The 26978-nt window shown below is 33.8% G+C and overlaps 3 protein-coding genes and 1 pseudogene across 3 annotated transcripts; all 4 read right to left on the reverse strand.

Annotated features, from left to right (window-relative positions):
* Positions 1–2724: 2724 nt before the first annotated feature.
* Positions 2725–4888, reverse strand: LOC114721958 (11-oxo-beta-amyrin 30-oxidase-like). The gene is made up of 5 exons (XM_028907851.1): positions 4542–4888; positions 4215–4432; positions 3812–4059; positions 3340–3733; positions 2725–3247 (listed from the first exon to the last, which is right to left on the reverse strand). Exons 1-5 carry the CDS (start codon positions 4849–4851, stop codon positions 2813–2815), a joined length of 1605 nt encoding a protein of 534 aa, XP_028763684.1. The 5' UTR covers positions 4852–4888; the 3' UTR covers positions 2725–2812.
* Positions 4889–8059: 3171 nt separating this feature from the next.
* LOC114722015 (11-oxo-beta-amyrin 30-oxidase-like) lies at positions 8060–11349 on the reverse strand (annotated as a pseudogene).
* Positions 11350–13495: 2146 nt separating this feature from the next.
* LOC114722016 (cytochrome P450 716A67-like) lies at positions 13496–15770 on the reverse strand. Its single transcript, XM_028907924.1, has 5 exons — positions 15482–15770; positions 14835–15052; positions 14511–14758; positions 14038–14425; positions 13496–13924 (listed from the first exon to the last, which is right to left on the reverse strand). Exons 1-5 carry the CDS (start codon positions 15768–15770, stop codon positions 13496–13498), a joined length of 1572 nt encoding a protein of 523 aa, XP_028763757.1.
* Positions 15771–20269: 4499 nt separating this feature from the next.
* On the reverse strand, positions 20270–22983 carry LOC114721959 (11-oxo-beta-amyrin 30-oxidase-like). The gene is made up of 5 exons (XM_028907852.1): positions 22698–22983; positions 21703–21920; positions 21346–21593; positions 20891–21278; positions 20270–20698 (listed from the first exon to the last, which is right to left on the reverse strand). The coding sequence occupies exons 1-5, from the start codon at positions 22981–22983 to the stop codon at positions 20270–20272; spliced, it is 1569 nt and encodes a 522-aa protein (XP_028763685.1).
* Positions 22984–26978: the final 3995 nt, after the last annotated feature.

Here is a 26978-nt window from a genome sequence, read left to right on the forward strand (position 1 = left end):
TGTGGCGTATGTCTATATATAAAAATCTCAAAGTAGAGAAGAAGGAAGTGAACGAGAACAAGTTGAAAATATTATATGAGTGTTTGTTGTTAGTTTATGTATTAGTTATTTCAATTAACTACATCACCAGATCAAGTTTTCCCGCCGGCCGGAGAAAGTGTTGATAATAATTAACTTGCATTGGGAGGGCAAAACTTGAGGTGGTTAAATAAAGGCATTACTGTTCAATTTGTACGGATCAATTGTAATAGTCTGCACTCTGGACAACATATTTAGCACCGACTACGTACTGCTCTGAACACCGTACCAATTAAAAAAGAACTTGATATATCTTATCATTATTTTTCTTATCCGATCGATGATGTTAGTGGTCCTCATATGGTTTGTGGTCTGAGAATTTGAATATATAGAAGACATCTGATCTTGGCATCTACTTCCTTGTGCTTGGCCTCTTAGCTGCTTGCAGCCGTAGTCACGATCGACGCATTGATATAATATATATACAGACATATATATATTGATATAATATATATATATATATAAAGTTATAGTACTATTTTCAGTTTTTGAAATTTAATTTCATTTTTATTTTCGTCTCTGAAATTTAAAATCAATGCTTTTTGTTCTTGAAATTTGACTTTACTTTTATATTGGTTTTTAAAATCTGATTTTATTTTGATTTGTCTAAAAATTTTTAGAGAAAAAAATAAAAATAAGTTCAAATTTTATAAACTAAAAATAGTATTAACCATAAAAGAATGACAAATTAAAATATATACTTTTTAATTTTTTTAAAAATTTATACAGGATCATTTTTATTCGATCCCTTAACTTTAAAATATATATTTTTAGTTGTTTAATCACAAAATTATTAACAAAAAATAGTAATATTAAGATATTAAGTGTTAATAAAATATTTTTAAATACTACCCTATTATGTTTAATAAACATGTATGATTATTACAAAATATTATCATTTAAGTCTAACTATTTTAGATTAAAGCAATAAAAATATACTTTTAAAATTAAAATACCAAATTAAAATTTTTACCAAAAAAACCAAATTGAACTTTGTATAAAGTTAAATTAAAAAATATAAAATTTTACCCAAAAAAAAATAGAACGCTCGCACTGATAACTCAAATGCTACTTTTGGCCCTGCTTAATTATATTTTATAAATCTGCCCGAAAATATTTTACATTAATGTCATACTCTGCTTATATTTTAGGGTGAACTTGCATTTGTATTTTTCTTCTTCTTTCTCGCCTTTTAGCATTCGTCCAAGTTATATATGAGGGAGCATGATAACATGAAGGAGAAACCTCAAATAAAATATATGTTGTCGTTATACGACATTAAAATTTGTTATCAATTTCGTAATGTCATATCATCCATTAAAATTTATTTTTTTGATGTATGTGTGTGGGGTATGCATTATTTCTTTTAAGGTACGAGTTATGATATTAAAAAAAATTAGATCAATTAAAAATCATTTGCATTTAAACTATCCCTTGATGATGCAAACTCTCTTAACATGTAAAATTAATAGGGATAGTTTGGAAAAATATGATAAGTATCGGAAACAAATTAAATGAAAATGAATTGAGATATTATATTTAATACCAAACTTAATCTTACAATTAATTTTTATATTAAGAACTGAAGGTGGTACATCTTTGGCCCTACTTATATTTTACAAATATGTCCTAAAATATTATATATATTAATTTCATCTGTAAGAATTAATCAAGGGCTAGGTTGATGAACTAGCATTTTTTTTCCCTTTTCCTTTTCCCCTTTTAGCATTCGTTCAGATTTCTAAGATTTTTATTTACTGGATAAAATTAATAAAGGAGAGCATGAGAACATGAAGGGGAGAAACCTCATCAGATAAGATGTTGCTGTCATATGACTAAAATTTGTTATCAATATTGTAATATAATATGATTTACATGTTTATATAAATATAGCTTTTTCAATGTATGTGTGGTATGCATTATTTCTTTTAAGGTACGAGTTATGATATGAAAATATCAATTCAATATTTCAGGTATAAGGTGTAAATAAATTTTGAATAAAATAGATAAAATGTCGTCGTTGTCATGTTACATCATATTTCCAATGACATATTATTCGCCTATTTATAAATTTAGTTCTTAACCTTTTTGTGATGCATGTATATATTTTTTTAAGGTACTAGTTATCATATTAAAAATATCAATAAAATGCAGTTGTTATATTAATCTTTTCGATTCTTTTTTTTTTTTCCTAAATCTAGGTTTTAGTACTGATCACGAGACTCTCTCCATACATCCTGTTAGGAAATGAATCCTGACTAAAGTTTAAGAAACTCGGCTAAATACTAATTGTATTAGGCTTTAATCCTTTTCATTTTTAATACTACCTCTGGCTTTAATTATAAAACCTCACTTGTAGACTACAAGCGAGTTATAAGACCTTATTTCTAGACTACAAACGAAGTTTTATAATTATGATTCGAGGTAATACAAGGGTTGCATAGCTTCCAACAAGACAAAGTTCTGGCGAGGGCAGATTCAAGGCCCCCCCCCCCGAAAGAATGCGACACCGGTATCTTTAATGCCTTCAAGATTACTTCCGAAAATCTTTCTGGTTTGAACCCTTTGGCATCCTCACAATTGTTGGTCATGGTGCATCATTAGTATTGGTATTACAACTTGTACTCCTAATGCATAACACGCATATAACGTACAACAAATTGATTATGTTTATATATAAACTTGAAGAAAGATCACAATAATAAGGACGTCAAACTCAAACTACATTACTAATTTATTGTTTGAGTTTATGGAGAATGAGATGAACCCCATGGTCGGGCTGAAGAGTAAGAAGGACAGAAGGAGAATGAGAATATGAGGGAGAAAGCTCAAACCAAAAGCACTGCAGAATCAAAGAGAGAGCTGTCTTAGCTTGCAACAATGAGAAGTTTTGTCCAATGCAAATTCGCGGACCCCGTCCAAATGGGAAGTACGCAACGCAATTCCCTTTCCCTGCCTTTGAGATTCCCTCACTAAACCTCTCTGGTTTGAATTCCTTGGCATCACTCCCCCATATCTCCTGGTCATGATGAATCATCAGTGTCGGTATCACAAGTTGTACTCCTTTTGGTACTAACAAATTCCCAAGTTTCATGTCCTTTTCTGCAGATCGTTCCATCCATACTGCTGGTGGGTATAGTCTCAGAACTTCATATAAGATCATCGTCACCTATAGTGGAAAAGTATTTGCATATTTGTGATCAGTTTATACATATTATTGAGAAGTATATATCTATCTAAATGATATATATATACACTTACAATCTTGAGGCGATTAAGGCCTCCATAATCTGGTTTTTGATTGCCAAAGACTTGGAAAACTTCTTCCCTTGCACGTGTTTGCCAATCAGGGTACTTACCCAGCAGCATCATGGTCCAAACAAGCAAAACCGAAGTGGTTTCTTGGCCTCCCACGTAGAACGCCTTGCATTCCTTGATGACCTCTTGCAAACTCATCCCAAGGCTTTCATCAACCTCCTTGTGATGATTGGATTCTAAAAGTATGCTTAGTAAGTCATTCTTAATTATGACTTCGTCACCACCCACCTTCTTCATTACGGCTTCCTCCTTTTTCTTCATGATGATTCCCTTCAACAAATCATCCACCATTTTATCTATTTCCTCCATCCTCCTTTTGTCCTTGGCATGTATAAACCTACAAATTCATTTAATTTATTGATGGGGCGTTCCATAATTGAAAGTTAGATATTAATCATGTATAATTATTATGTACCTCCAAAGTGGAATGTGATATCTTTGAAAGTTACTCATGACAAGTTCGGCTTGTTCTGCGAGAAGATCAAAAATTTGTTTGCCTTCTTCATAACTACTTCCAAAGGCTGCTCGAGAAATAACATTCTCTGTCAAATTCTTAAGCCAAGGCCAAACATCTAGTTCACACGTTCCATCTAATGGAGACATCATTTTTTCCCATTCTCTTATCATGTCAATGCAACTTTGGGTAAAGGCTGGCATCATATTCTATGTCAAAAAGAAGAAAACCGAAGTCAAAATTTGTCTGCATAACATTAAAATTGCTATCACGTTGTAATCTAGCCATATCTTATTAATTAGTGAGTGATCATCCGCCCTAACCACATGATTATGATCTCAGTAGTGAAGAAAGTATACGTAACCTTCAGTCTGTCAAAATTGAAAGCTGGATTGATGATCTTCCTGTGTTTAGTCCACTTGTCGCCATCATAGGTTCCCAAACCAGAGCCTAGATACTTGATAAGAGGATTCACTTGACGTTTTGTGAAGTCATAGTTCCTGTTTAACATCTCCTTTACTTGCTCTGGATTCCTTAGGATCACTCTTGGTGTTGGTCCAAACCATATAAATGAATTCTTACCTGCAAAAAATTCATGCTGAAGTCAGTAACAATGATTAATCTTTTTTTTTTTTTAAATTAAGAATCCATCGTATTAAGTATTAATTTCTTGACAGAAATTAAGACAAACCATATTTGTTGGCAATGTGGTGGACGAAGGAGAGGACACGAGGAGCTAGATCATGAGAATGATGAGAGGGAATGGGTAAGGATTTGACTTGTTCTTGCATCTTAACCATTTCCCACAAGTCTCCAATCCAGAATCGATAAGGATTGGCTTGAAGACCTTGATCTCTGAGCATCCTTTCCATCCTCTTAGGGTTCAGCCACAGCCACTTCATCATATTCCATCCCCATCTTACGACTATTATCGCCGCCATTAATGACGCCATTAACGTTGTTGCTTGAAACATCATTTCTCTCACTCTCTCTGGCTCCATGTTCTTGTCTTGTGTTTCGATGAAGCTGATACGTAGGCTCCTGCATATATATAGACCAAGCGAAGTCCCACGGAAGAAGAATAATGTAAGTCAGTCAGAGAAAACAATTTTGAATGGTAGGAGTATGATGAGCATTGAGGGAGGGGTGTATGCTAGAAGCAGTTTTAGTACTTGATAGTCATAGCTACAGTAAAATCTACACCATTTAGATATTTAGATTCAAAATTGTTCAACTAATAATTTTTAAATGAAAAATTATCTTCCAAAAAAACTTGCAGGTAAAAAATTATATTTATTTTGAGTTATCTATTTATTAAAGAAAAAAATTTTAAAAAAATAAAAAATTAAATTTCAATCATTTATATTAAATTTGAATGGTTAAAACTTGATGAGCATCATGCTCATCATTGAAATGTATGGTTCGTCTCTAATCCCCTCCTTGACCCTTAATTTTTCTTTATTTCCTCAATTCTGTTTTCTATTTCTTTTTATTATTATTAAATTATGGGGGTGTTTGGCAACCTCCAAACCATAGTTTCGGAAGCACTTTTTTCGCAAAACGATGCAAACTCCTCCACATATTTACTTCGTAAACCGTAAAAGCACTTCTGAAACTATGGTTTGGTTTCTATCCAAACACCCTCTATATGTAAAATTAAATCAGTGATATTTTAGTACAAATTTAAACTTTTTATAATTTTTTTAAAGAAAATATTATGAGATTTTTACTTAGAAAAAAACCCTAAATTAAGAAGAAACTAGGCGAATTTGAAATATTCCATCCAGTTATTAATATAAGAGCTAGTCAGGGGATTGGATTTGGTCTTAAAGAGATACTCCTCTGGTCCTATTTATAAGACAGAGAGAGAAGATTTTTTTTGTTCTATTTATAAGTCACTTCATTAAATTTTTACCATGAATGTACTATATTGTCATTCATTTATTATAGTGTAGATAGTTATTTTGTTTGAAAGGTATATATATTAAAATGGGTAAAGTTGAAAAGTTACTATATTTTAATAAAGAGTTAATACAGTTTAAAATTTTTCTTAGTATGTGAAATATGTTAGAAGTGCTTTATAAATAAGACCAGAAGAGTAATACCTTAATCTACTTTATCTATTATTTTTTTTAGTAGTAACTGTGTCTATTATATTTACTCTATTTTCTCAAACTCAATTATGTAAATTATAAACTGATATATAATTCAATGTTATACGCAGTATTTCTAAACAAACATATTACATGTGTTATAATTAATTAATTTAAATTTTTTAATATGTTCAAATAAGTTAAGTAGTTTTAATATTAAGTATAAAACGTACGGCATTAATTAATTATCTTATCATATTAATTAGTGTTTTTTTATTCGAGGATGCCAGTGGTCCTGCATGCATATGGTTATCAGATGATGTTAGTGGTCCTGCATGCATTATTGTTGAGAAATTTGATCCGGAGGACCAAAATAAAGGAAGTGTTTTGTTTTTTCTGATTTAATACAATTAATTAAATGCACGCAACCCAGAAATATGAAATGTTGCTGTCATACAACATTAAAATTTGTCATCAATTTTTGTACCCAAAAAAAAAAAAATCAGTTGTCAATTTTGTAACGTCATATCATTCACATATTCATAAATATGGTTTTTAACTTAGGTGCTGTATGATTTTGACCAAAAAAAACTTAGGTGCTGTATGCATTTCTTTCAAGGTACGAGTTATGATATTAAAAATATCGATTAAATATTTCTGGCATAACTTATATATGTATTGAATAAATTAAATAAATGTTGTTGTCATATTACATTAGTATTTGTTGCATCTAATTTCCAATGACATATTAGTCGCATATTTATAATTTTTTTTGTCAGACGCATATTTATAAATTTAGTTCTTATCCTTTTTGTGACGCATGCATTTTTTTGAGGTACAAGATATAATAATAAAAATATCAATAAAATGTTGTTACACTATTTTTTAATAGACTAACTAATACATTCGTATTTTAATCTTATCTCAAATTAATATTAACAATGATTTATAATTGTTCTACTTTACCTGCGTCAAGTCAAATCAGACCCAGGACCATTGCTGTTGGGATGGTGCGGTATTTGTATAAAACTATAAATATTGAACTTTTGATATTATATTTCAGCTCAAAAAAAAAACTTTTGAAATTATATTTATTTTTTTTCCAGCTATATTTGAAAATCAAATGGGCTGGGAGTTTTCCTTAACGTTAAAAAGCGGGCTAGGCTTTTTTCTTTAAAATCAAAAACTAAGATGGACTTTTTTTGAGAAGCCCTCCGTCGCCCCGCATTATGCCTCATCCGCCTCAGATTTTCTCGAACTCCCGGTGCTCTTTCTCCCGCCGTGTTCTGCCATGCCGTCGTTCTTCTTTGTCGTCATGTTCGCCGTTCGACGTTCGTCCATCCTCTCTACCTCAATCTCTCTCTTGCTCTCTCATTGTCTTCATCGTCCACATTTGTCGTCGCCGCCACTCACTTCCTCTCTGAGATTCAACTGCATCGCTAGCTCTTCAAAGCATTGACTGAGGAGGGTTTCTGATGCCTCTCTGCAGCATATGGAGAAAAATTCCAAACATTCATCGAGGATGAATTTCTGAAGCCTCTCTGTGATTGATTCTAAGGTATGGAATCTGAAATTCCCAATTTATCTCTATATCTTCCTTAATATGAGTATTTCTGAAACCTACTTCATCTCCTTCCGGTTTGCATTATAATTTTTTAGGTCTGAAAATTACATATTATAAAGTAAAAATAATTTATTAGATAGACAATGTTAAGAATTACTACGAAAGATAAAAATATAATATAATATGTGGACCGTTCAAATTTTGTTGTGCTGCTGTGTTTGGCGCTTTTTTCGCCATTTCAGAAGCCTCCTTCACCATTTTCTCTAAGAGCTTCAAAACAGGGGAGCATTTGTAAGTGGATTCTTCGCCTAATATTTCAATACTTAACTTTCTTTTCCAAATGTTTAAAGAAGTAGAATTATATTAATTTACCTTCATTAACGTAGGAGATGCGGATTGTTTTGAATCCATACAATAACAACAAACTTTATTTTATTTTACTTTGGTGGATGGAGTGGACTACACGATACGACGCCAATACACACAAACCAAATAACGACAGTTGGTAAACTCATCTGGCACACGAATTAATACTTGAATATAATAAATCCATTACAATTTGTGCAGAATGACTTGAACTCCATGCTGTGGCTGAAGAGTGAGGACCGTCATGGGAGCATGGGCATATGTTGGGGAGAGCTCGAAGGAGAAACGTTGCAGAATCAAAAAAAAAACCGTTTTAGCTTCCAAGAAGGCAAAGTTCTGGCCAATGCAGATTCGAGGGCCCCATCCGAAAGGGAAGAATGCGACAGAACTACCTTTTGATGCGTTTGAGATTCCTTTAGAAAATCTGTCTGGTTTGAACTCTTTGGCGTCATCTCCCCAGAAGCGTTCGTCATGGTGCATCATAATTATTGGTAAGCTAATTCGCACTCCTTTGGGAATTGACAGATTTCCAAGTTTCATGTCTTTTTCAGTACCGCTCCGCCCATGCTATGGTGGATATAACCTCAAAGCCTCATACAAGATCATTGTCACCTGTAATGCATGCTTCATTTTAAGCATAGCCATGTTTGAGGTAAAAAAATATGATCAATTTAGTTAAAAGATATATTATATGTATATGCTTACAATCTTAAGGCTACTTAGCGCATCAAAGTCTGGCTTTTGATTGCCAAAGACTTGCAGGACTTCTTCCCTCGCACGTGCTTGCCAGTCAGGATACATGCTCAATAGCATCATAGTCCAAGCCAATAAAGAAGAAATGGTTTTCTTGGCCAGCCAGGTAGAACAACTTGCACTCACCAATCACATCTTTCATACTCAACCCACATTCTTCTTATTTCCTTGTTCTTCAATCTCCTTGTGATTGGATTCTAGAAGGATGCCTAGTAGGTCATCCTTTGTGGCTTGACCTGCCTTCACGGCTTCCTTCTTTTTGTTGATAATGCACTCTAGTGAAGCTTCCATGTTTCTTTCATTTTGCTTCATCCTCTTGTTATCGTTAGTTGGTAGAAACCTTCAAAACGATTCTGTCAGTACTTATGCGCAAGTCACGTGTATAAATCACAAACACTTGATTTTCAGCTCATATGGCATATTATAGTCTGAGTAGTTATTCAATTAATTACCTCCATAATGGAATGCGATGTTTCTGAAAGTTATTGGCTACAAGTTCAGCTTGTTCTGATAGAATATCAAATATTTGTCTGCCTTCTTCGTAGCTGCTTCCGAATGCTGATCGAGAAATCACATCCTTTGTCAAATCCTGGAGCCAGGGAAAGACATCCACTTCACAAGTTCCATCTGCTGGGGACAACATGTTCTCCCATTTGTTGATCATATCATTACAACTTTGGCAAGCGACTGGAATCAGAGTCTATGGAGAGACGATGAAGAAATTTAGAGACAAAATTCTCAGTTTAATTTGTAAGTAGATGTGTAAGTGCAGTTTAATTTGGCGAGGAAAGAAAAATATATAACCTTCAATTTTTCCAAAATGAATGCCGGATTGATTATCTTCCTGTGGCTAGCCCACTTGTCGCCATTGTAGCTTGCAACACAGCTGATAGATATTTGATAATAGAAATCATGGGTAGTTTTACAAAGTCGTAGTTATTGTTGAGCACATTTTTTTCGAGCTCAGGATCCGTAGGATCAACCTCGGTGTCGGTCCGTACCACATGAAGGGATTCTTTCCTGCAGTTCAAATTTTTTATGAATGTAAGGATGGAAGGAAATGATTATTTTTCTATTTAATGATCCCAAACGTTCCTGTCAAGTTATCTGTGTTGCTTTGTCAATAAACCAAATCAATATCCATCAACGACAAATCATCATCAGGTTTGTCCACGTGAAGCTGTTTTTCTTGGCACGTGTCTTCTTTTTGCCAGCATTGGCTTCTTCTCTGCTTTGATTTTTCATTTGCAATTCGTCAATTTGCCTGTTTATCATGGCTTATGTAGACCACAAATTCATGAGACAGGCTGTATACAATATTGAATAATTTTATTATATTTTTAAAGTAATTCTTTAAGCTAATTTTTTTAAATCAAAATTCAAAATATGGATAGAATCATATACTCTTCTAGTCTTATTTATAAATTACTTCTAACATGTTTATATAAATTAAAAAAAACACTAAATTTTATTAATCCTCATTTAAAATTTAACAACTTTTTAATTCATTCATATTGAATATACATTATGCTTCATGTAAAAAAAAATTAACACAATAATAAATAAAAGATAAAATTATACATTCATATAAAAAATTTCTCTTACTGTCTTATAAATAAGAAAAAAGATTTTTTCTTTCTGCTCTATAAATAAGACCAAAGAAGTATATCTTTTAAATTTTGTATTACTATTTATTTAGAGTTTCGGGAGCATGATAGTCCGTTAAGATAATGCATATGTGCTCCACATCGCCCTTTAACCTTTAATTTAAACTCAAGTTTATTTTTTTTCCAATTATATAATATTTCATATTCTTTTCTTAATATGAAAACTATGTAACTGATTTGAGAAGATTAAAAACATTAACTAAGTTAATTAATTATAATAAATATGTATTGATTGCTCTAAGCTGCGTAAACTACTCTCTTTCATCTTATGCATTAGATCTATTAGGAATATTGTAGATAAAATATTTTAAATCTGAGAGATTTGAGGCATTTATGACAAAATTCAATTTGAACTAATTCTCATGTTAAATATGAGAAATAGTGTGTATGCATATGTAAATGTACCTATATATACATATATATATATATATATATATAAACCTTGATATTCTAATAATTTTATCAGAGAGTAAGGGTTATGTAAATTGGGAAGAAGATCAACCAACTAAGACGAGATGGTGAAAATGAGGAGAGTGAAAAGAGAGGAATAAAAGCGCACCGTGTCTGGTGACCAAGTGGTGGTCGAAGGGCAAGACGCAGGGGACCACGTCATGGGAATGAGAAGGCAAAGGGCTGGAGTAGCTTGTTTCTGCATGTTGGCCATTCTGGTGAGGTCACCCACCCAGAATCGATAAGGATGGCCCTAAGACCTTCCTCTCTCAGACGCCTCTCCATCTTCTTCGGATCCACCCACACCCCTTCGCCATCTTCCAAACCCACATCCTCCTACTATTACTGCAACTGCACCCACACTGCTATTATTCCTGATGCTTCCCTCATCTCTCTCTCTCTCTCTCTCTACCCTCACGTCCGTTTGGTACGAAGCATTGAATGAGGGATTGGAATTAAGATGTAATTGAAAAAAATCATTAAATAGTACTTAGTATGAGTAATTGTTTGTTATATGGGATTACAAACCCAAAAAGTGGGATTGGAGAACACCACTTCCCCCCATGGTTTCTCCAATCTCACATACATGGCTTTGGCTAATCCCATATATCAAACAATCTCTTATACTAAACACTCTTAATATATTTTCTCAATTGTATCCTAATCCCAATCCCTTATTTTCAATGCTTCCTACCAAACGCAACCTCAGTGTTTGTCTGTCTCTGCTTGGCTTGGATGGTGTCTGCTTATGTATATATAGTAACTAGATTTTTACTCCCCCCACCCCCATGCGATGCACGGGAGACATTAAAAATTAATGAGTTCATGGGGAAAGTAATTTCAGTCACCTTTTTTATATAATTTTATTTACTTTTTCCATGCCATCTGCACTAATTGTGTTAAGTTCACTTTTTATAAGATCTCATTTATAATCTATAAACAAAATTTTATAATTAGGACGGAGCGGAAGTAGTATTTGGCAAATGATATCTTCATCGAAGGTCCTACATACATATAATAAAAACATTGAGACGAATATAATTATACTATTTCTCTACTTTCCATTTAATAAATTTATAACTCAGAATCTTGTCTTTTCCCTTTTAATCATTTAAGAAATCAGCTAACCCAAATTTTATTTACAGCTCAACAGTTTTTGTTTTGTTTTTAGGGTGTCACAACTCGAACTGTCTACACTTAAAACTGCAGAGTCTAGAGACCTATCCCTCGCCTTACTTATATGGAATGAAAAAAATAGATATTATTTTTTAAAAAATTAATTATATTCATATTCCCTCAATGATATATCATATTAACTAATTTAACTAATATTACTAATTAACTTAAATTAAATAGGAAAAATTAATCTTTTGGTTCTTATGGTTTTCACTCATTTGTAACTCAATCCTTATACTTTAATTGGTGTAGCTTAGTTCTTATAATTTTGACTCGGTTGTAACTTAGTCCATGAAGTTTGACTCGTTACAACTCAGTCCCTATACTTTTAATCATTTTATAATTTAGTTCCTCCTTTTATTAGATATTTAATTTCATTTTTTCAAAAACAAAAAAACTAAATTATAAAATAAGTAAAACTATTGGGACTGAGTTACAACGAGTCAAATTTCAGAGACTGAATTATAACTGCCTCAAAACTATAAGGACTAAAGTGTATCGAGTCAAAGTATAAGGATTGAGTTCCAAACACATTAAAATTACAAAGACCAAAAAATTAATTTTTTTAATTGATTAATTACATCTTATGTTAGAGACCGGAGCATTTGTAATTTTATTCATGTACATTGTATTGACGTAATTACACGAGAAAGGAAAATGCGCACGCTCACCCCTGACGCATTTTCTCTATGCACCACCCGACAAAACGTGACAACATTCACTTTTTGTATCATGACAGCTTTTGCGTCGTCTTCTGAATATTGGGGAAAACGTACTCCCCAATATAAAATTTTTTAACAAAAATCTGAAGAGATTAAGAAAATAAGTTAAATTAGTTATTTATAATAAATAGATGTTGTCTTTTTTAAAATATTCTTATTAATCAAGTTTATTGGCTAGAACTTTCATTATTAGAGTGGCTACCTTGAAAAAAAATACACAAATATAGGAGACAAAATAAATTGGGATCTTATAATTAGGATCAAATAAAATTCAAACAAAGTCTCATATTAAGGACCAGGGGTAGTAATATTTAGTGATGTTTTATCGATATTCAAGAGCTCAATATCGTCATTTTTTGTTAAGGTTCTAGGATTAAATGACTAAAAGTTTACTTTTTAAAGTTAAGAGACTAAAATAATACTTTGTGTAAAGTTAAAGATTAAAGTACTATTATATATATTGCATTATTAATATTTTAATTCTGAAAATTACATATTACAAAATAAAAATAATTTACCATTAAAAATATAAATATAAACGTGGACCGTCCAGATCTTGTCGTACTGCTCCCCAAAAAAAAAAAACCCCGCGGGGGGTTCGGGGGCGCCATTTCGGAGGCCTCCCTCACCATTTTCTCGTAGAGGTCCAAAACAGGGGAGGAGTTCTAAGTGGATTATTCTCCTAGTATTTCAATGCCTAGACGTGTTCATAAGTGTTTGGAGGAGTAGAATTAAATTCATATACTATGCTAACATAGTATATATGGATTGTTCTGAACTAATACACAAACCAAATAACGACAGTCGTTGAACTCATTTGGTACCCGAAATAGTACTTGAATATAATAAATTCATTACAATTTATGCAGAATGAGTTGAACACCATGTTGAGGCTGAAGAGTGATGACGGTAGTGAGAGCATGAGAATATGTTGGGGAAAGCTCGAAGGAGAAACATTGTAGAATCAAAGACAACGCCATTTTAGCTTCCAAAAAGGCAAAGTTCTGCCCGATGCAGATTCGAGGACCCCCTCCAAATGCAAAGAAGGCAACAGGAGTACCTTTTGATGCCTTTGAGATTCCTTCAGAAAACCTGTCTGGTTTGAACTCTTTGGCATCATCTCCCCACAACTGTTGGTCATGGTGCATCATAAGTATTGGTATGCAAATCTGTACTCCGCCGGGAACTAACAAGTTCCCAAGTTTCATGTCTTTTTCAACATACCGCTCTACCCGTACTATTGGTGGATATAACCTCAAAACCTCATACAGGATCATTGTAACCTGCAATGGCAAACTTCATAATTATACACGTTTGCGGCTCAATAGTGATATACATTTTTTATGTTTTGATAAAAAAAAAATACTATATATGACACACAAACAAACATGCTTACAATCTTGAGGCGACTTAGTGCATCAAAGTCTGGTTTTTTGTTGCCAAAGACTCGCAGGACTTCTTCCCTCGCACGTGCTTGCCAATCAGGATACTTACTTAATAGCATCATAGTCCACACCAGTAAGGCTGAAGTGGTTTCTTGGCCTGCTATGTAGAACAACTTGCATTCATCAATCACATCTTTCATACTCAACCCAACGTTCTTCTTGTTCCCTTGTTCCTCAATCTCCTTGAGATTGGATTCTAAAAGTATCCCTAGTAAATCATTAGGTGTGGTTTCACCTGCCTTCATGGCTTCCTCCTTTTTGTTGATAATGTACTCCAGAGTAGCTTCCACATTTCTATCAATTGCCTTCATCCTCTTGTTCTCCTTAGTTGGTACAAACCTACAAAACATTTCATCAGTACTTATCTTTCAAGTGACAATCATAGATCACTACCATTTCAATGCATATCAGACTTGGTAATTACCTCCATAATGGAATTTGATGTTTCTGTACATCATTCATTACTAGTTCTGCTTGTTCTGTTAGGAGATCAAATATTTGTCTTCCTTCTTTGTAGCTGCTTCCAAAAGCTGCTCGAGAAATCACTTCCTTTGTCAAATTCTTGAGCCAAGGCCATACATCCACTTCACAAGTTCCATCCGTTGGAGACAATATATTCTCCCATTTGTTGATCATATCATTGCAACTTTGGCAAACGATTGGAAGCAGAATCTGTAGAGAGATGATGAAGTAACTAAGATACAAAGTGTAAGTGCTGTCTAATTTAGTAAGACAATAAGGGAGTAACCTTCATCTGTTGTAAATTGAATGCTGGATTGATAATCTTTCTGTGTTTAGCCCACTTGTCGCCTTCATAGCATGCAAGACCAGTGGATATATATTTGGTAATAGGAATCATGTTAGGTTTTATGAAGTCGTAGTTTCTGTTGAACATATCTTTTATCAGCAGAGGATCCGTAAGGATCAACCTCGGCATAGGTCCCAACCACATGAATGAATTCTTACCTGCGCTTCAATTGAAAATAAATTACTTTTCTATCCATTATATATATATATATATATGTATGTTTGTATGTATCATATGACTTGCATGGACAGCTTTTTTCTAATTAATAAATCTATTATTGAATTGGCGTGTGAGGACTTTTCCTCCATATACGATTTGATGTTTACCACTTACCTATACAGACAAACAATAACTTTCAGAAACACGCGTTGACATATTTAATTAGCTAACTCCAAAACCATTTCAATTCCGAAGTTAAGAGGAAAAAAATCATATGAATAATTTTATTTAAATTTTAAAAATTAATTCTTTAGGCTACAATTATTTAAATTCAGAATAATGGATAAAATCATATCTCATAAATATTGTACTGCTCTCAATTACCTAATTAAGATGGTTAAAATCAAAATTAAGAGAGAATGATATACCGTGTTTATTGGTTATGTAGTGGACAAAGGATAAGACGTGAGGGACCAGGTCATGGGAACGAATTGGCAAGGCCAAGGATTTGGCTTGTTGCTGCATCTTAACCATTCTGATTAAGTCACCAACCCAGAATCTGTAAGCATCAGCCTCAAGACCTTGACGTCTCAGAGCTGTCTGTAGCCTCTTTGGATTAACCCATAGCCACATCGTCATCTTCCAACCCCATCTTATCACTGTTATCACTCCTATTATCGCACCCACCACTGCTATTATTGTCGATGCTCCAGTCATATCTCTCCGTCTCCCTTCCCCCCCTCCTTCTCTCTCTCTGCTTATGTGCTTATGTTGTGGGTTGTATACATACAGACACAAATACATATATAGATATATATGACAATCTCAGTAGAGAAAAGAGCAAGTGAAAGACAACAAATTGAATATTATTAGAAAGCCTTCTTGCCGGCCAACGCCGGCTCTTCTTTTTGGAATTGATCTCTCTCTCTCTCGTGTTTTGGGATATTTGTAAATAACTAAATAAGTTACATTGAGATAGCAAAAATAACAATTAATTAATTGATGGCATTATGACACGCGAACAATTGAAATATTAATTTGTCGATTGGAGCTAGAATGCCACCAAAATGGCCAAAGGTAAGCTCCATATTCCCTGTGGGGTAAGGAATTTCATGGGCTTTGTGGAATGGAAGTGAAATCAAAAACTCATTTTTACCCCCTCCCTCTCGCAGTCTTGCTTTCACCACTGCCTCCATCCCCGGTGACTTCTCCAGTGAGAGCAATGCAAGTCTGATCACCGCAACTGCCACAAAACTGGTGGTGAACTGTCATGAACTTCTATCAGAAACATCTCAGCACAATGAAATAACGTGTGTGTCTATTTAATATTCCGTCCAATTTGTGACAACTATGGGCATTTGAAATACGTTCAAATAGCATTGTAAGGCAAATTGACAGAAAACAGAGCGAAAAAGAAGATACAAAGAGGAGGGAAAGCAGAAGAAAGCCACAGAATGAAAGAGAAATTCCCGAGATATGAACAAAAATCATCCACACACTTCTCATTAACCCCTCTCCTCATATATATCATTGCTTTTCATGTTGTTGAGATTCCATTTGGTTACTGCTAACAGTACCATGCAAAGGAACCACATTTCTTAAAAGGAAAATAACATTGAGGTCCCACACAAGTAAATATACAGCAAAAAAGCTCCTTGAAATGTGATAATTCTTTTAAAGTCCCAAAGGGACTTGGCTGAAATTTTTAGAAACCTAAAAAAACTTTTTGCCCTAGCATGGCAGAAACAAAAGACGCTGAGTTTCTCGCGCAGTGTGGCTCTGCTATCGTTGAGAGAGAGGATGTGGAGAAAGAAGGAAGCAGCCATTGATAATGAAGTATCCTCCCTATTACCATTAGCGAACTCTAAAGAGCTTCCATTTGAATCTCCACAAATCTTCAGGTCTATAACTTTCTCCCATCTCCTCTCCTATAACGTTTTTTTTGACAGATTGATTGTGTTTGGGAATAGGAATTCAGAAAATCACTTTAGTCTTTGGTACTACAAAGCTTTTGTTTTTGGTTTAAGATGAACAAGTTAATCAATAGAAAAGCTGTGTTTTTGGTTGGTGTGTGTTGGTGATCTAAGTTGGGTTTATAGGATGATTATGGGTGCTCTGTTTTTAGGTATCTTGCAAGTGGTTTTGCTCTATTTTGACACAGTTTAGTGGCAAAGGAAGAAAAAGAAGAAAGTTAGTATGGGTAGAAACTCTTAGTATGAAATGAGATATTGTGTTGTCAATCAAGCTGTGATAGTTGTCAATATATACCATGACAGTTGTCAATGTTGCTGCTTCACTTGTCAATGACAGCTGCATGATTCTTGATGCAGGTTTATATTATTGATGGCGAGTACATTTGAAAAACATCTATTTTACTTTGTTCATATAGGGTGAAATTTATAAATGATGGAAAAGATGATATGAGATATGTGAGAGGTAGTGTAAGAACAACAAGTATAAAGGAGGGCACAAGTTATGAAGAATTGAAGGAAATTATATTATCAATTGTTGACAAAGAAAGCAACTCATTTCTTTTGAAATTCTTAATTATGTTTGATTAAAAAAACATTTGTGAAGCTGGTAGATGATGATGGGGTAGAACATTTGATAAAGTTCAATGAAGGAACTGGTCATATATATGTAGAAGAGAATGGAAATAAGAACCGTATAAAAGCAACAAAGGATAATACAATATAGGGGCAAGATGTATAAGTTTAGTTGAACAAACATGTTATTGTTATTTCTTGGTATGTTAGTTCTTACTGTCTTGCTACCAATTTGTCAATGCATGCATCCTGACTTGTTATTTCCTGCAGGATTGATCAATTATTTCGAGGTGTAAATAGATTGTTTATGTCTCCACCTATCTTGTTTGATGAGATTAGAGAGCCACCATCAATTTCTTGTGCTGTTAAAATGATCCCAACACCTACTATGACTCATATACTGATCCAAGCATTCTTGCATCTACCCATAACTAGAAGGCCTCTAGGGAGGTCAAAAACTAATAGGATAGAATCTCAATTCCAAAATAAGAAGGTTTATCATTGTGGAAGATACAAAAAACCCGACCACACTGCTAAGACATGCAAGAACTCAAATTCCAGCTGAAAATATATTGAAGTGAGTTATTTTTTGTATATGGATGTGAAGGGAATATTTTGTAAATGGGTGTGAAGGGAATTTTTTATAAATGGATACACATCAATAATTAGTTTGATAATTACATGCAACCCCTATGTTTTTGTTGGGATGGTTTGTGAAGTAGGTGTAGTTTCATGTATATAAATGTATAAATAAAAGTTGACTATAAACTGGCATGTTAGATTCTGCTGTCATTTCAGTTGTAATTAGCTGCACTCTACATTGTCAATAAACCTATTATGACTTGTCAATCATTGCAGTATGACTTGTCAATTAATCTGTTGATGTAAGTTGTCAATAATGTGAATTCAAGTTACATAACCTGTTTTAGCATGATATGATATTTTCAATCACCTTGACATATTACATTGTGGTTATATTGTCATATATAATCATTATTAAAAGTCTATTATTACTAATATACAATTATAAAAGAACATGTCAATAATTACACTATCACTTGTTAATGGTGACAATATCAATTGTTATCGGTGGCATTGTCGCTTGTCAATGTATCTGTAGATATAAGTTTGAGAAAAATGTGATTTAAAGGTATATGATATCATTTACTATTGCTTGTTAATGGTGGCTATCTCTTGTCAATGGTGGCACTGTGCTTTATATTTGTTGTTTTTATACTACCTCCCACATATCTCATATCATTTTCTCCATCATTTATAAATTTCCCCCAATATAAACAAAAAAAAATAGATGCTTTCCAGATGTACTTGCCATCAATAATATAAACCTGCATCAAGAATCACGCAGCTGTCATTGACAAGTAAAGCAACAACATTGACAACTGTCGTGGCATACATTGACAACTATCACGGCTTGATTGACAACACAATATTTCATTTCATATTAAGGGTTTCTACTCATACTAACCTTCATCTTTTCTTCTTTTGCCACTAAATTGTATCAAAACAGAGCAAAACCACCCACAATATATCTAAAAATAGAGGACCCATGATTACCTTACAAACCCAACTTAAATTACCAACGCATACCAACGAAAAACAAAGCCTTTTTCATTGATTAACTTGTTCATCTTAGATGAAAAACAAAAGCTTTGTAATGCCAAAGGTAAAAATGATTTTCTGAATTCCCATTCCCAAACACAATCAATTTGTCAAGAAAAGTATTGTGGGAGAGGAGAGGAAAGAAAATTCTAGACCGAAAGATTTGTGGAGATTCAAATGAAAGCTCTTTGGAGTTTACTAATGGTAATGGGAAGATATTTCATTATCAATGGCTGCTTCCTTCTTTCTCCATGTCCTCTCTCTCAACCATGGCAAAGCCACACTGTGCAGAAAACTTAGCGTTTTTTGTTTTTGCCATGCTAGGGCAAGAAAGTCTTTTTAAGTTTCTAAAAATTGCAGCCAAGTCCCTTTGAGACTTTAAAATAATTATCAGATTTGAGGGAACTTTTATGCTGGATATTTGCTTGTGTGGGACCTCAATGTCATTTTTCCTTTTTTAAATGATCACAAGTCACGTGTCTTTTTTGGATCCCACCAATATTGTATATTCTCCTTCACATGAACCAATTTCTGAAACCTCCTTCATCCCCCTCTGATAGGGGCATTGGATTCATTTATTTATTTTGGTTTAATTTCTGACCTGTTCCCAATTCAATCTAAGAGAAATATATTACTTTTATTTCTTGTTGCTGTGCTATTTGCTTCCATTTTATGAGATTTTCCCCCATTTTGGATACACACGGTCAATATCATCATCTCCGGCATTACTAAATTTTTTTGAAGAGGTAATTGTATTTTTGATAAATTGTTTTATATTCTTTGTGTAATAAATAAATATTATGTTTTATTTTAAATCTACAAATGTTCGCCATTTCAAAAGCCTCCACCATTTTTTGAGCTCCAAAACGGGGGAGGAGTTCAAAGTGATTCTTTGCTTGGTATTTCAATGCCTAGATGTGCCAGAAGCGTTTGCAGAAGTATAATTACATTCATTTACTTTTATTAACATAGTAGATATGGGTTGCTCTGAAATAATACAATTTATTTCAATTTATTATGAGTGAACTTGTACTTGAATATGATAATTCATTACAATTTATGCAGAATGACTTGAACACCATGTTGAGGCTGCAGAGTGGCGACAGTAGTGAGAGCATGAGAATATGTTGGGGAAAGCTCGAAGGAGAAACGTTGTAGAATCAAAGACAACGCCATTTTCGCTTCCAACAATGCAAAGTTCTGCCCGATGCAGATTCGAGGACCCCCTCCGAATGCAAAGAAGGCAACAGGAGTACATTTTGATGCCTTTGAGATTCCTTCAGAAAATCTGTCTGGTTTGAACTCTTTGGCATCATCTCCCCACAACTGTTGGTCGTGGTGCATCATAAGTATTGGTATGCAAATCTGTACCCCTCCAGGAACAAACAATTTCCCAAGTTTCATGTCTTTTTCAACATATCGGTCTACCCCTACTATTGGTGGATATAATCTCAAAACCTCGTACAGGATCATTGTTACCTGTAATAGCAAATTTCGTTTTAAATATATACATGTTTGGGGTTCAATAGTGGTATACATTTTTTCATGTTTTGATTAAAAAAAAATATATATACTCCTCTGATCCTAAATATAAGACCCTTATACTATAAAAGGGTCTTATATTTAGGACTGGAAGAGTACTATATATGGCACACAAACAAACGTGCTTACAATCTTAAGGCGACCCAGTGCATCAAAGTCTGGTCTTTCGTTGCCAAAGACTCGCAGGACTTCTTCCCTGGCACGTGCTTGCCAATCAGGATACTTACTCAATAGCATCATAGTCCACACCAGTAAAGCTGAAGTGGTTTCTTGGCCTGCTATGTAGAACAACTTGCATTCATCAATCACATCTTTCATACTCAACCCAACGTTCTTCTTGTTCCCTTGTTCCTCAATCTCCTTGTGATTGGATTCTAAAAGCATGCCCAGTAAATTATCCTTTGTGGTTTCAACTACCTTCATGGCTTCCTCCTTTTTGTTGATAATGTACTCTAGGGTAGCTTCCACATGTCTATCAATTTCCTTCATCCTCTTGTTCTCCTTGGATGGTACAAACCTACAAAAACATTTCATCAGTACTTTATCTCCGAGTGATGATAATGCATATCAGACTTAGTAATTACCTCCATAATGGAATGTGATGTTTCTGTACATTACTCATTACAAGTTCTGCTTGTTCTGTCAGAAGATTGAATATTTGTTTGCCTTCTTCGTAGCTACTTCCAAATGCTGCTCGAGAAATCACTTCCCTTGTCAAATTCTTAAGCCAGGGCCACAAATCCACTTCACAAGTTTCATCTGTTGGGGACAACATGTTCTCCCATTTCTTCATCATATCATTGCAACTTTGGAAAACGATTGGAATCACAGCCTGTAGAGAGATGTTGAAGAAATTAAGATTCCGATTGTACATCAGCCATTAATCTATAAAAGTAGATGTGTTAGGGCAGTGTGATTTGGAATGACAGTAAGTGAGTAACCTTCAAGTGTTCCAAATTGAATGCTGGGTTGACAATTTTTCTGTGTTTAGCCCACTTGTCGCCATCATAGAATGCAAGTCCACTGGATATATATTGGGTAATAGGAATCATGGGAGGTTTTATGAAGTCGTAGTTTCTGTTGAACATATCTCTTATCAGTGCAGGATCCATAATGACCAACCTTGGCGTAGGTCCCCACCACATGAATGAATTCTTACCTGCGCTTCAATTGGAAAGCAATTAATTTTCTATTTATGATTTCTAACTTTTCTATGTTTGTGCGTTCATTATGACTTGCGTGGACAGCATTATTTTAATTAAGAAATATATTCTTGATTTGAAATGTTGCAAACTTTTATTTTTTTATATAATTTGATTTTTTTTATTTAGATGTGTAAATACTAACAGCATGAAATTACAAATGGAAATGAACCCACAACTTCCTACTTACAGGAAAGTTTTTATACGGAGGTTACAAGGCCATTAGTTTGATGTTACCTATACAAATAACCAATAATATGCAGATGACATCTTTAATTAATTAATCTTTAAAAATTATTTCAATTCAAAAGTTAAGGAAAGATCATATGAATAATTTTATTTTAATTTAAAAAATTAATTATTTTTTTGGTACAAAAAAATCATTTAAGCTAAGATTTTTCAATCCAGAATATGGATAGAATCATGTCTGAAAAATCTTGTATTACTCTTGATTACCTAATTTCAAAAACTATTCCATCTTAAAATTTTAATCTATTAAGTGAAAGGTCAAGGGTAACCTATCATAATTAATAAATATATATTACCTCTGGTCCTATTTATAAGATCTCGTTTGTAGACTATAAACGAGGTCTTATAATTAGGACAGAATGTAGTATATAGCAGGTCATGTTATCTATGACTAGTAAAGGGTTCATTTGGAAAGCATCAAATATACATAATTCCTAACAAATTAAAATGAGAATTAACAGAGAAAGTGAGGGGAAATGTACTACCATGTTTATTGACTACGTGGTGGACAAAGGACAAGACATGAGGGACCAAGTCATGGGAATGAATTGGCAGGGCCAAGGTTTTGGCTTGTTGCTGCATCTTAACCATTCTGATTAAGTCACCGACCCAGAATTTATATGGATCAGCCTCAAGACCTTGACGTCTCAGAGCTGTCTCTAGCCTCTTTGGATTTACCCACAACCACATCGTCATCTTCCAACCCCATCTTATCACTATTATCACTCCTATTATTGCACCTACCACTCCTGTTATTTCTGATGCTTCCATCATAGATCTCTTTCTCTCCTTCCCCCTCCTCCTCTGCTTATGTGTGTGAGAGAGAGAGTGTGTGTGTGTATATATATGTTTTTGTATATGTAAGAATCTCACAGTAGAGAAAAGAGCAAGTGAAAGAGAACAAGTTGTATATATTATTGAATTATCAGAAAGCCTTCATGCCGGCCAAAGCAGGTTCTTCTTCTTCTTCTTGTTTTTTTTTTTTTTTTTTGGGTTCTAGGAATTGATCTTCTCTCTCGCTGTTCACTTTTGAGATGTTTATATATAAATTAATTACGTTGAGATAGCAAAAATAGAAATAATTTCATTTTGGCACACCGACAACTGAAATATTAGTTTGTCGATGGGAACTAGAGTGATTTAAAAATACTATAAATATATGTATTTTAAATTATATATTTACCTTAATTATAAAAAACAAAAGTCAATTTAATTGACATTACCTATAGGATTGTCAAAATCATCGATGGCAACCAAAACAGAGTTAGATGTAATAGAAAGGGTTAGCTCCACAATGCGGTGCACTAAAGTTAGAATTCTTATTAGGTGATGTGTTACAGGATTGTCTCTAATAAAAAAATATCTTTGCCTATTAAAAAAAATCGTGGATTGTGAAGTTGAACTGCCCTTAATTGTCGCTTTGGGGTTACTCCAAAAATTAACCGAATTAATGCAATATAGTGCACAACCCGGGTCGTTTCACTTTGAGGAGCCGAAAACGAAATTAAACCCTAGTAAATAAATGCAAGTAACCTAAATTATAAAAAGAGATTTTTGATTTTAAAAAGCTGTTAATTAAATACTACGAATCAAAATGAAATTTAAAATACTTTTTTTTTGTTATTTTCTTTTATATAAAAGATGATTGAAATAACTGAAGATAAAAGAAATGAAAATGAGACACACAAATAACACTGATAAAAATCAATCCTCCAATTCAACAACGCAGACAATCATCACTTTAAAAGATGTGGGAGTTAAAAACAATGAATTAAGAATTATAATTAAGCTTTTGATCCAACAACCGAGCCACCTCGAATTGCCACAAAATATTTTCCTAAAATCCCAACTTACTAACTGCAACCAGAATAGTAAAATGGGATTAAGGATGCTAAAAACCAATGCTTAATTAGAACTCTTAAATCCAAAATAACAGAATTAAAGCTAGCAAGAGACTATATGATCCAAAATTCTAAGCCACCTTAGAAAATCACAATATATTAATTCCAAAATCAATACAAATGTCATAACCATAACATTATAATTGAGATCAAAACTATAAACAGCCCAATGTCAAATACTAAGCAATAATTCAGTCACAATAATCTCCAAATATAATCAGATTAAGCAATACAATTATCGCAACAATCAGAAAAACTATCCTAAGACCTAGGAATTGTTAAACAATTATTGAGTAAGAAATTAAAGCAACTAAAACTCCCCCTTGATGATCTAAGCTCCTGCCATTGTTGTTGAATTAGAGGATTATTAAGCTCTAGCCATGGATTGCCATGAGAAATGCCACAATCAGTATTTTGCTACAAGATCCCATGGAAGAACGCAGCCGCCGTCGTGTTCGTTCTCTGGTCCTTTCTCCAGCCGCACCCAGCTCGCTTGCGTCTCCGTTCTACCCTGTTCGGCGTGCTCTGCTCTGTTTCGTTCTATCTCCTTCGGCGTCCCGCGTTGATTCTCTCTGCCACCAGAAAGATTCAACGGAGAAGATGATGAATGGTCTCCTCGCGCGCCGCCCAGCTCGCTCGGCCAGCTTGCTCTGTTTCGTTTTTATTCTGCCTGCCGCCTCTCTCGTTCAGCTTGTTCGGCGTCGTGTGTGTGTGTGTTCGGCCGCGCCTCCCTCTTCTCCCTTTGTGCGTGAGTGATTATTATTATTAGGTTGGGGGGAGGGCAAAACGTTCCGTTTTGCTCTCCCCTTTTATTATTGTTATATATATACTCCTCCGGTCCTTATTATAAGACCCAATTTGACTTTTTATTTGGTCCTAATTATAAGACCCCAATCCATTTTATCTCTTATATTTATGCATTTTTTCCAAGATAATCCTTCTAATAATGATAGTTTTAGCCAATATACTTAATTAGCAAGGATATTTTAGGAATGACAACACTTATTTATTATAAATAACCAACTTAACTTACTTCCTTAATCTCCTCAAATAAGTCAATTGGGTCTTATAATTAGGACCGGAGGAGTATATATATATATATATATTTTTTTTCTTTTTCTTTTCTTTTTATTTTTAATTCTTCTAAAAACCTGCAAACAAAATTTAAAAGTAAGGTAGCATTAATTGTCCTAAAAAAAACTAATTACTCACAATTAAACCAAAATATGACAATTTTGCCCCTATAAAATAATAATTCAAAATAAAATAAATTAAATTAATTAAGGCAAAAAGGGACCAATTAAGCTGACAAAACTCATATAAAAGATACCAAAATATATAAAAATAATTGAGTTTGTCAGATTGCATAGGACTTGCGGAGTAAATTATCATTTGGATTCATCCTGATGGTGGGTAGTAAATTATTATATATCATGCGAACACGAATATAACCCGATTTATTTTTCCCTATAAATATTGAGTGGATCGAAGTTAAAAAATTAAGCGATGACAACAAGAGAAACTTGTAGTAAACGAACAATATTAGAAAATGAGAGAAAATAAGCACTTAACAAACAAAGTGAAAAAAAAGGGGGGGAAGAACTTCGCATAGTTAAAAGAAGTCACAAGCTAAACAAACAATAAATAGCCAGAAAGTCTTTCAAACACGCATTATTGCTTCAAATTCCATTGACACATAACTGCAAGCACGCACTTGAACATCATCGGCCTTGCTGAGAATTATTTATTTATAATTTATCAGTTCCCTTTCTTGAAGTTCTTCGAGCTCTTCATCAGCATCTTGTGTTTGAAACTTGAAGACGATTCTAAGATTAGGGTTTGCACTTGTCACAGTCGTCACCCTTTCTGTGTAAATGTCCTGGCTACATATAATCGTAATCCTCTCTAGTTTGTTTCCATTTGTAACAATGTACGAATTCAAATTCTTGATCGTAGACCTTGAAACCTCTCAAGGAAACGAACTTTAATTGGTTCTCGACGTAATCATAGGCATCTTGACGCTCCCAGAAACTACGCATATATTTCAATCCTTCAACAATGGCCTGTAAAAACAGAAATAAGTTATAAATTATCATATTCGTTGAACAGATTTTGTTCATGGTTGTATATATATATCATTGCACACTTTGATAGCATACCGGTAAAGTGATTTCAAGAGTTTCCAGAACGGTGCATATACTCGATCAAGAAGCACATCATTTGAACACACTCGTACATCATTTAGGTCCAAATCAATTCAAAGTTTTGACAAAGTCTGCAAAATATTGCTCCTAGAACCCTACAAAAAGTGGAAAAGAAGACATACTTAGCACCACACCGCACAAAATTTACAGAAACAGAAAGACATAACGACAGTCTAGTTATTTCATTAACTTACCCAAAAAAGCTGGTAATGACAAAGAAGGTGGCTGGCATGGAGAACGGGTCTCCTTGAAGCTGAAGAAAGCTTTGATCCAAATATCGCCTGGTCGTAACAATGGATAACCCTAAGGCTTGAAGAATAAATTTTCATACGATGGGGGGAAATGATAGTATCAAGGAGTAAAACTTCAAGCCTCTCAGCAAAAACGACTATTTTTGCAAGGATCAAAGCATTCAGCTGCAGAACTTTCAAATTGGGATTATGGATTTCAAACTTGCTAAACCCATAACAGTCAAGGAGACAAATATTCTCCAACCCCCTACAGTTCTTCAGAATCGCATCGAGAGTTTCATCATCAATATTCACACCCTTCAGAATCAAAGTTTTCATCAGATTCTCACATCCCTCAAATGGATTTGAAGTACGCAGTGTGTAGTACATGAGCTGGAGTGAACACAACCCCGAGAAAATCCCCGTTGGAA

Source organism: Neltuma alba, unplaced genomic scaffold (genome assembly GCF_004799145.2).
Source record: "Neltuma alba isolate B1F8T4 unplaced genomic scaffold, ASM479914v2 tig00012081_pilon, whole genome shotgun sequence".
NCBI classification, from domain to species: domain Eukaryota; kingdom Viridiplantae; phylum Streptophyta; class Magnoliopsida; order Fabales; family Fabaceae; genus Neltuma; species Neltuma alba.

Bases quoted from the DNA above. Each gene is read 5' to 3' on its own strand.
- LOC114721958 (XM_028907851.1), bottom strand. From the start codon at position 4,851: ATGGAGCCAGAGAGAGTGAGAGAAATGATGTTTCAAGCAACAACGTTA. The intron at 4,433-4,541 runs GTTTGTCTTAAT...AATTTTTTGCAG, and splicing joins CCACATTGCCAACAAATATG to GTAAGAATTCATTTATATGG. The intron at 4,060-4,214 runs GTTACGTATACT...TTTTTGACATAG, and splicing joins TCAATTTTGACAGACTGAAG to AATATGATGCCAGCCTTTAC.
- LOC114722016 (XM_028907924.1), bottom strand. From the start codon at position 15,770: ATGACTGGAGCATCGACAATAATAGCAGTGGTGGGTGCGATAATAGGA. The intron at 14,426-14,510 runs GTAATTACCAAG...AATGTTTTGTAG, and splicing joins CATCAAATTCCATTATGGAG to GTTTGTACCAACTAAGGAGA. The intron at 13,925-14,037 runs GTAAGCATGTTT...TTGCCATTGCAG, and splicing joins CACTAAGTCGCCTCAAGATT to GTTACAATGATCCTGTATGA.
- LOC114721959 (XM_028907852.1), bottom strand. From the start codon at position 22,983: ATGGAAGCATCAGAAATAACAGGAGTGGTAGGTGCAATAATAGGAGTG. The intron at 21,921-22,697 runs GTAGTACATTTC...ATTGAAGCGCAG, and splicing joins CCACGTAGTCAATAAACATG to GTAAGAATTCATTCATGTGG. The intron at 20,699-20,890 runs GTAAGCACGTTT...TTGCTATTACAG, and splicing joins CACTGGGTCGCCTTAAGATT to GTAACAATGATCCTGTACGA.